General features: G+C 38.1%; 1 protein-coding gene across 2 annotated transcripts; it reads right to left on the bottom strand.

Annotated features, from left to right (window-relative positions):
- Nucleotides 1-270: 270 nt before the first annotated feature.
- On the bottom strand, nt 271-5159 carry tmpob (thymopoietin b). Of its 2 annotated transcripts, none has more exons than XM_038308902.1 (6): nt 4496-5159; nt 4240-4357; nt 2698-2853; nt 2431-2531; nt 2244-2344; nt 271-2163 (listed from the first exon to the last, which is right to left on the bottom strand). In XM_038308902.1, exons 1-6 carry the CDS (start codon nt 4727-4729, stop codon nt 1776-1778), a joined length of 1098 nt encoding a protein of 365 aa, XP_038164830.1. In that variant the 5' UTR covers nt 4730-5159; the 3' UTR covers nt 271-1775. The 2 variants fall into 2 exon arrangements, with proteins under 2 accessions (XP_038164830.1, XP_038164829.1); XM_038308901.1 differs by having other exon boundaries at nt 2431-2534; nt 4496-5158.
- Between the last annotated feature and the right edge of the window lie 4479 nt (nt 5160-9638).

Raw genomic sequence — 9638 nt, 5'->3', positions numbered from 1 at the left:
TATTAGTTGGTACTCACCGATACCACCATTTTAGTGCTGGATCTGGGTGCCGCCTAACACTGGTGTCGGTGAAACACTATTTAAAATCAGACCCAAACTTTCCTAAAACATGTCAAATTCTCTAGGAATAAATCTCTAAGCAAAAAAACTGCTTTTATTAGGCCCTATAGGTCTACTGGACACTTCAAGACTGATACTTTGCAAATATAACTTCAGAAAGATAAACTGCTTAGTCTTTAGGATAAAAACAAAACAAGGGGACAGAAAAAGTGGCGAAAACCGAATTTATTTTTTGACACACAGCCTAAATTATCATAAAAAAACAGATTAAAAATCCTTACCCACATAACCCGTCATTTGTGTCCATTATTGAAGAGCTGCCTGAAGATGAATCACTTGTTTTAATTCAGCAAAATTCTGATTAATATACAGTATTACTTGCATGTCTAACATATTGCTTGAAATCATTAAACATCTATAAAAAAAACTGTAGAACATGCCGCCTTAGAAAAATATCAAAATAGAAACAAAACCCCTCTGAACCCCATTCCAACCCCCCCAACTCTAAGAGTGAGTCCTTTTTTCTGCCTAGTAACGTTGCTTTTACTTGTTGTAATTTCTGCCGAGGCAAGAATTTTAGCTCTGACAAAAGAAACCAAAAATATAACTGCGTTAAACTCCTGTGAGTTTATTTCCTCCAGGTGTCATCTTTGTAGTTCTTGAGGTCGTTGAAGCGGGCTATGTGGGTGCACTGCAACAGCCAGCCCTTTATAATGGACTGAAGGATCCAAAATCTAATTTAAACTGTTAAAATGAAAGAGACAAATGGGAACAGAGTACAGCCGATATAAACTCACATGGGCTTACAGATAGAGATGGAATATAAGAGTGATGTTTTGAATGTAAGTCCTATTTATCAGCGTTAATACAAAAAATAAAATAAAAATACACCTTTAATTTGGATTTTTTTCCTTGTAAATTTGTGACAATGCTGGTAAAAATGCCAAAAGAAATAAAATAAATTCATGGTCAGTTCATTCATGATGTCACTACTGAGTTTCAAGTTTACTTATTCATCAAAGCCACTGGGAAAGAGAGAGGAAAGTTTTTAATTGGTTGGTTTTCCTCACAGTGGACCTGCTTGCACCACCTGTCTCCTCCCACCACAAACCACAACGAAATGGTGTGAAATGAATCAACCTGAGCACCAGACATGACAAAAAATAAGAACTAGCTACCTCTAAAGCTACAGAACCAATTTTTTTTAAATGCATACGGACATAAAAACATCATGGTATTAATAGAAGCGCTCTTTTGAAAAAAAGGTAACATGATAAACGGGAGGGCACTAAGTGCTAACAAGTGTCCAGGCACTTCACAGTCGGAAAAACACCTGGCACAGAGCGTCGCATGGAAAACTACTGTATGACCGTCAAAGAACTACAATCATGCACGGATAAACTGGCCGCTCCGTTCCACTCGGTTCTACATATACAGGGTTAAATGCACACAAAGACAAACGATTCACAGATTAAAAATCAACATTTAAGTCGTTTCTTCTGACTGTCGTCCAACAGCTACTGTTTGGAGCAAACTTCCGCCCGCTTGTGGTAGGAGGAAAGTCGGAGTCTGGTAAAATAAAGCATCTCGTTCCAATTAAACCTTTGTCTTTTGTCCAAAACATAAAGGTATAGGAAGAATGGGCGTGGTCTGTTTTTTGAGTTGTGGCGGCGTTGTGGCAGAGAGGCGACCCGGGCACGGCTGCTGAGGGTCCTTTAATTGCCGGCGCCATCAATGGCGGCTTTGCTGCTGCCGATGCCCAGGTAGTTGGCTGCCGACTCCACAGCGCTCTGGACAGGGACGACGACGTTGTCTAGGAGGCCTTTCAGGGCGTCAACCTGATCCGCACTGAGGTTCTGGTACACAAAGTACAGGGAACCAATCACCACTACAAGGAGCAGGAGTTTGAGCAACAGGGGGAGGAACCCTCTTCCGGCTGGAGGTTTGCTGGAGGCGACGGTGCTGCTTGGTTGAGAATACGTCTCGGTGTAGCTGCGGCTCTCGGTGTGGACGGTGCGCTGCACGCGGGACTCATCCAGCCAGTACTCGCTGGGTTTTAGGGGCCGACCGGCTGCCCCTCTGATGGGGCGCCTGCATGTCGCACTGCAAATAAAAAAAAACTGTTAATCAACCATCAGGTTGGTTGATAGATTTATTGGCAGCTTCATAAGATCAACGTTTACCTGATTCCTGTCGGTGTGCTTATTTCATTGGCAAGGATATCTTCAACCACACCCTTGTTGGCCTTCTTAGGCGTCTCCTCAATAACAACCTCCTCCACAACCTGCGAGTGTAGCATCAAACATTGTCAAACCAACGCGCCCTAGAACACCTCCGTTCTCATTCATTTAACCACATCAAGTGACCTGCCTTGGTTTGTCGTCTGCTGCTGGTTCTGACTGTGACGGGAGCTTTCCCTCTGCTCCTGACAGGCTTCTCAACCACAGGAACCGCTTCTGGTTCAGTAATCTCTACTGAAGAAAAAAAAATGGCAAACATATTTAAATACAGCTGCATACACAGTCCAGCTGAGAAATTAATTAGTATCAATAGCTGATCTATTGATTGGTTATTACCCCCCTAACAAACCTGGTTATGTCTAAAAAGATTGTCACCAGTAAAGCGATCAAAGCTCACCATCCTCTTTGTCACTGTAGTGGTCAGAGTTTGTGTTGCCGTTCTGGTTACTGTCTGCTTTGGGGAGAGTTGTGACGTCTGTAGGAGCTCCAGCTTCAGCTGCAGGCTCACCCAAAAGCTTCTGCAGCTTCTTCTCATAAACCTTACGGGTAGAAGCTGAGGGGTGGATTACAAATACGATACATAAATACCAGTTCTTTAGGGTATAGAATAATATGCTGTGATTTAAATCGACCAAATCAACAATTAAAAAAGGATATATTATTTATTTATTTCACGGCTTAGATAAGAGGATGCTACATTTTTTTATTGTTGAACCAAAATCTAAATACGCAACGTTTTTCCTGCAATTTCCATAAAACAGGGATGTTTGTCATTTTAAATAAACATTTATTTCTATTTTCATTCACTTTTAAATGAGCTATTTAACCGAGTTCCCATGATAATCATAATGTATTAACAAAAACAAAATTATAATAACTTTGTATTTAGTTTATAATCCTCTTTTAGCTTTTCATTTGTTGATGGAGCCTTTTTAATGTTTTTTCCTCCAGATATCTACACATTTGTCTTTCACAAATGTTTACAATTTGTATTTAATTTGACCGTGTCTACTGTTTTCTTTCAGATGCAAGGAAATAAAACAAAACAAACAAGAATTTCTCTACAATAATCCCAGCAATATATCCCATCGGACATGTAATGTCTTTATGTTTACATTTATGTCAATTTCTATATCCTTGTCAACATTTCCCCCTTCTTTTTACAATTTAATATTAATGTACTAATTTGTTTTATTACAATTACCGTAGGAAGGCTGCAACTCCTCGATTTCCAGCCACTTTTGTAGAAATTTGCATTTTTCCCATTCTCTGCCTTCAGAGCAACCAGAAGCAGTTCCGCGCAAATATATGGCGATATATTTGCAAAAATGTATATATCGTTTCATAAATTGTTTTTATAAACTTTTTTTTCTAAATAAAGCATTTTAAATGTCAAAATAATCACATTTAATGAATTTTAATGCCAATTTAGGCCTTAATTTAAAAAAAAATTATTATTTAATGACCCGCAGAAACCCTGTTTACGTGTTGTTGGTGAAGGTTCTCAGTCATCCAGGTCATAACCATTCCGAAAAAATTGTTAAACAATCCACTAGACTTGATTTCCGATGTCTTCAAACACAGAAACCAAGTCCAGTGGATTGTTTTAAATTTTTTTTTTTTAATGACTGTTTATGCGTTAAACCAACACAGATTATTCCACACTATTGTTTCAATTTTCAACTTAAAACGGGGTCTGTGGAAGCTTATATACCCAAAAAAATACACCAAACTTCTAGTTTAATAGGAAGTAAAGCATAAATATAAAATCTCATGCTTGACTGGCATTGTCTCTGTCACATAGCTTTTATTCAGCTATTTAGTTTCATCTATAAAACGTGTACAATACTCTTTAGAAATCAACCTTTATCTGATTAATAATGTAAAAGGTTTAAAATGTTAACACCACGTGCCAACTGTGTGGATCTAATAAACTCACCAACAATAGGTCCAGTGTCCACACCATGCTTTGCCAGCTGTTGTTTCAAATCTTCATCTGAGAGCTCTGTCACCTCCACCTCCTCTGTGCGGGGTTTATCCGTTTTCTTTGTTGCTTTCTGATAAACCAACACAACCCAATTAGATTCACTGGGAAATATTATTGTTAGGAATGAATAAATCACTTTTATAAGCCAGCAGTGTGCAGTTTTAGCTCCACTTTAAATAAATCCATGCCTCCTCTCAGTCAAACTTACTCTCCCAGAGCGGCTCCTGTTGGAGACCACCGGCGTGGGCAGCTCTTCGTCGCTGGAGAAGGTGTCTACAGGCGGGCTTTTCTTATTGTTCAGTACCGTCAGGTTCTTCAGATATAACTGCACATAAACCTCCTTCTTTTGGTCCCCGCTCGGAAGCGGGACATTGTGCGCTGAGAGCTCGTTCTTCAGCTTATCTTTCGTGAGAACCGACGGATCTTCGAGAAATTCTGCCATACTAACTTATATTCAGATATAGCCTTTTGTTAAAATAATAATAAAAAAAATACTTAAGATGGTGGTTTCTTCTTTAACTCTTCGCAGTGATGAATTAAATACTCCAGTAAGCCGCTGCAAAAACAACAACAGCAGAAACGTGAGCGAAAAGCGCTGTTGTCAAACAGAAGTGGCGCCTACCCGCCTCCTGCTCAATTAGCCTCGCCGAAGCGCTTTTTCTAAAATAAACGTTAACTTCTGTATGTTAGCCTACCATCGGAAATATTTCCATGGAGTTTGGAATTTTTGGAAACGACTCAACGCTTGTTCTGAGATAGAACCCCTCTGAAAAACAGGCATTAACTGGCTTCCTATTGAAATAGTTAGCTTAGCTTCCAACCGGTCCACTTGCTACTGTCTGTCCGCGGTTGCAATAGGGCCTCACAATAAGCTGTGTCGCTATTGGCTGACAGGAGTCTGTTAGCTTTAATCTGATTGGTCGCCTATGAATGGAACCCTGACAAGAGGCCGCCACAAAGGAACCGCAGCCGGGGATGGTTTTTTTGTTTGTTTTTTTCAAACACGGCACCATTATCCTGCCATCCTGATGTCTGATTATATTTTTAAAAGATAGGCAGTTTCAATTATTCTTTACTTTGCAGAGAAAGTATCGGTATTTTGAGTAACGGATTTCTTAGACCTAAATGTTACCCATCATAAATAAATGCGAATTATTTGCCAAACAATTAACCTTACTCATCATGGACTTTTTTACTTATATAATACTGATATTACATAATAAAGAAAACATTAAACAATAGATTTAAAAATAATCCACTTTCTACCACAAGGTGGCAGCATGAACACACACTTGAAAGATTAATAAATATTTTTCTTTTCTTTTCTGGAGCCAATTTAGTGAACGTCACTTAATAAAATGAGTGACGCAAGATGTGAGAATATTTTAAAGTTTCTTTTTGCTCTGAATGGGCTTTTATGTGAACATATAATTGCATCTAGTTGGATCTAAGTTTCCATTACATAATGTTACAATTTAAGTTTTTAATAGGAATCTTTAATAGCAATCTAAACAGGTCAGCTTTTATTTTTTTGTCTGCCTTGAATGTTTCACCTCGTTAAATCCCAAGCAAACACTGTGGAGGCTTTTTAAATATGAACAGGCTGATTAAGGTCAGGCAACAGGATTCCAATTGTGTTTCAAATCTGTTGATACCCTTTAGATTAATGTTCTTTTGCATTACCTAAATGTTCTGGAGATTTGTGTCACACATATGGCTTCATGTTCTCCTGAATGATTTGATGGATAAGAGCAGAATTCATTATTTGGTTCTGAACCAGCAATTTAGTGCCTGATCTTCCCACTACTCTAAAGTTCGACTGTCAAGTGAAGCCTGCAGTGTTTAGGTGCTTTTTTCTGGTTGATTGACTTTATTGATCTCACAGTGGAGAAATTTACTAATTCCATCAGCTCAAATAGTCAAAGGAGAAGAAGAAAGTGCAAAAGGAAGAAAATAAGCATGGGGTATATTCGGTATACAGTGCATCCACATATGACAGCTTTTTTGATTTTATTAGCAGGATTATTATACAGGGTTATTGCACAGGGTATTTATAAAGATGGATATTTATATGTATATATATATATAGCTATTGCACTGGGTGGTTGCATGGGTATTTATATAGACAGGTATTTATTGCACTGGGTGTTGAATATAGAGAAACAGGTTATCGCACATGGTATTAAATAGTAATTACATTATATTGTGTCCTCTTTTATGATTTAATGAGAAACAAGAGAAACAATTAACATAGAACCACTTTATTCTTTTAAAAACAAAAGAAAAAATGAAAGAGAGCATTCAATCATCAATGAAGAGAATCGAGTAAAGAGTAAAAAGTGCGGAAAATGGGTCAGTAAGCCCCCCTACCAGCACTCTATATTAAACACAGCCCTTCAACCTGTTGCTGTTTTAAAAGCCTTAGAACAACGTAAGCAGTTCTATGAAGAATGAACAGGAAAAAAGCATTAGAATTTTCACAGTCACAACAAATAAACACCTGATTATTTTCCAAGTTCCGTTTAGATACTGTATTGTTTTGACATGCATTCTTGTGTTCAAACAGAATCTGAATGTGCAGGCATCTAACACCTCCAGCCCTGCTGTGGGAAGTGGTTGAAGGTGTCCCCTGTCCTGTCCTCTCTCAGGGTGAGGGGGGTTGGGTTGCTGTTGAAGCACTGAGCAATCGATCCCCAGCCCAGCCTCCAAAAAACACCACACTTCAAGTATGGTTCAATTTTTCCACAGTAGATTTGCCAATGGAGTGAAAGCATAAAAACTGTTGAGCCCTTTGAGAAACACTTCTTAAGCTTTCTTTGTGTGTAATTTACACAGAAAACAAGGCTGTGGCCAAGAATCACACAGAGAGCCTCTTCAAGCATAACAGTCATGGGCTCTGAGAAATTATCAAAGCCTACTCCTTAATCGTCAGCATTCATATTTTCAGGATGAGCTCATCCAAAATGGAACTGCTCCACCTGATGTCGACCACTCAGAATATTTGACGACATTTCTTGACAGTTTAGTCTGAACCTGGTGAACAAATGAAACAACTGGGAACAGACGGGAAAAATAATTGATCTGACAGCAAAAAGCAGTCAGATGTTATATAAAGTTGAAGAGGCAAATCGTTTATAAAAAGCTATGTTGTGTTTGGAAACGTCAGTGCATCTCAGATGAACATGAGCCTCGATCGTACATGTTCTAAAAGAGGATTTCTGATCATTTAGGAATATGTTTAACAGAGACTCCTTGGCGGAGTTTGTCTTGGATTTTCAACTCTTTCTAAACCCCAGTTGAGCCAACCACCAAAGTACCTTAGGAAAAGTCAACCTTTACCACCCAGTGAATGTCTGATCCAATTCCACTGACACAAGAAAAAACACTCTTGCAAGATTAATTAATGCTGCATTGTTTCAGCTCCCTGTAAGATAACAGGAACGTCCCTTCATTTGCATACCTCGGCTACACAAGCTCGATTTATTCTCTGATTTACACCACACTGATTTCCATACTGCAAAAATTTGAATGTTCATGCTTGGTGATAATGTTTTAATTCTTTTACTCCTCCAATCTATCACAACAATCTCAGCCCCCAATGATGCTATTAAGAGGCTCAGAACAGTAATGTTCCAATGCTAATACAGTATATGTACTGAAAAAATAACAATAATACAGCTGTTTTTGGCATTAACTTAATCCTATTTAGTTTCTTTAACACATTTTTCCCACATCTACAGGGAGGGCATAAAACAATTGTGTTTAAGTAACTTGATATGATTAAGTAGATGCCAAAAACTGTTGCATTATTTCTTCACCAATCTGTTGACAATCTCTTAAGTTAGGCTAAAGAACAAAGATTTACTTATTTAGACATTTCTGTCCAAAAGGAAAAATGAGACAGCTCCTCTAGCTTTGCTGATCATTTAGAACCCCTGGAAATTATTTAACTAAGAAGAATTCTTCATAAAGTGAAGAAGATTATGAACAACAGTGAGCATCCCCTTCAAAAGATTTTTAAAGAAGAACAAAGTGTCTTCAATAAGAGGTTTCTCCAGATTTGGCAGAACATGTGCATTTTTTTATTTAAAGTGCCTTGAAAGTATGCATGTCTTTGAGCGTGCAACAGCTAGCACTGTTGTGGTGTTGTAGAGATAGTTAGCAAAACTATTATCTTCATCTAAGCCTTCAACTTGTATGTAAGATCCAGTTCCAATAAAGTATTTAGGGAAGGCTTTGTCTATATAAGACTCAAACTCACTGCGGATCCGGACATTTGAATTGAGAAAGCTTCCTGGAGAGGTGGCGAAACGTCTTCAAATCTTGGAAACCAAGTACAGTGGATTTTTTTTTTGAATTTTTAATGGAATGACTATGACCTGGATGACTGAGAATCTTCATCAGCATATTTAGGGAAGTATTCACTCTGATTTCCACCTCCATTTTAGATGTGATTCATCTATCCCTGTAACAGGGATATCTACATCAGGCTTTTAAAGTATCTGTAATTAAACCTTTACTTAAGAAGCCGTCTCTTGACCCAGAGGACTTGTAGAATTATAGACCTATATCCGATCTTCCTTTCTTATCTAAAGCTCTTGAGAAAGAAGTTACCAAACAAGTGTGTGAGCACTTAAACCATAATGAACTTTTTGAAGAGTTTCATTTTGGTTTTAGAGCTCACCGTAGCACTGAAACAGTTCTGGTGAAAGTCACTAGTGATATTCTTATGGTCTCAGATGCTGTTAGATCTTAAGATTGCATTTGATAATATTTTGAGGAATTAAATTAACGGCACCAGGCAGGTTTAAATCTTATTCATCTGACAGATTTCAGTTTGTTCACATAAATGATTAATCTTCTTCAGTCTCCTTAGTTAACTCTGGAGTACCACAGGGATCAGTGCTAGGACCAATTCTCTTTAATAGATATATATATATATAGATAGATAGATAGATAGATAGATAGATAGATAGATAGATATCAAATTTATTGATCCTGAAGGATGCAATAAAAACAAGTGAGTAAAAAGACAAAGTTGATAGATTCCTCAGTCTGTCTGTGAAGCAGAAATGGGACAGCAGTCTGTTGCTGAACATGTTTTTTTCTTTTTGTTGGCCTCACGCAGAAAAATCTGGGTAGAGTCCTCTTCTCAGCCACCTCTTGGATTATCCTTTCTGATAATCATGTGTATTCCACAGATGTTCTTCAGATTAGTGCTGCACCAGCAGTCCATAGCATAAAAGATGGCACTCGTGACACGGCAGTTTAAAACACATGTTAAAAGAGACCACAGTTTGAAGAAAGTACAGTCTGGATGGGGTTTTTCTGTAGAGATGATCTATGCTGGT

The sequence above is a fragment of the Cyprinodon tularosa genome, unplaced genomic scaffold, assembly GCF_016077235.1.
Source record: "Cyprinodon tularosa strain WSP-4 unplaced genomic scaffold, ASM1607723v1 ctg65, whole genome shotgun sequence".
Taxonomy (NCBI): Eukaryota; Metazoa; Chordata; class Actinopteri; order Cyprinodontiformes; family Cyprinodontidae; genus Cyprinodon; species Cyprinodon tularosa.
Note: the sequence above shows the minus strand (reverse complement) of the source record. Positions and strands in the feature narration are given on the sequence as shown.

Coding starts and splice junctions, on each gene's coding strand:
- tmpob (XM_038308901.1), bottom strand. CDS start 4,729: ATGGCAGAATTTCTCGAAGATCCGTCGGTTCTCACGAAAGATAAGCTG. Junction 2,854..4,239: donor GGACACTGGACCTATTGTTG/GTGAGTTTATTA, acceptor TCCACCCCTCAG/CTTCTACCCGTAAGGTTTAT. Junction 2,164..2,243: donor AGCACACCGACAGGAATCAG/GTAAACGTTGAT, acceptor TTTTATTTGCAG/TGCGACATGCAGGCGCCCCA.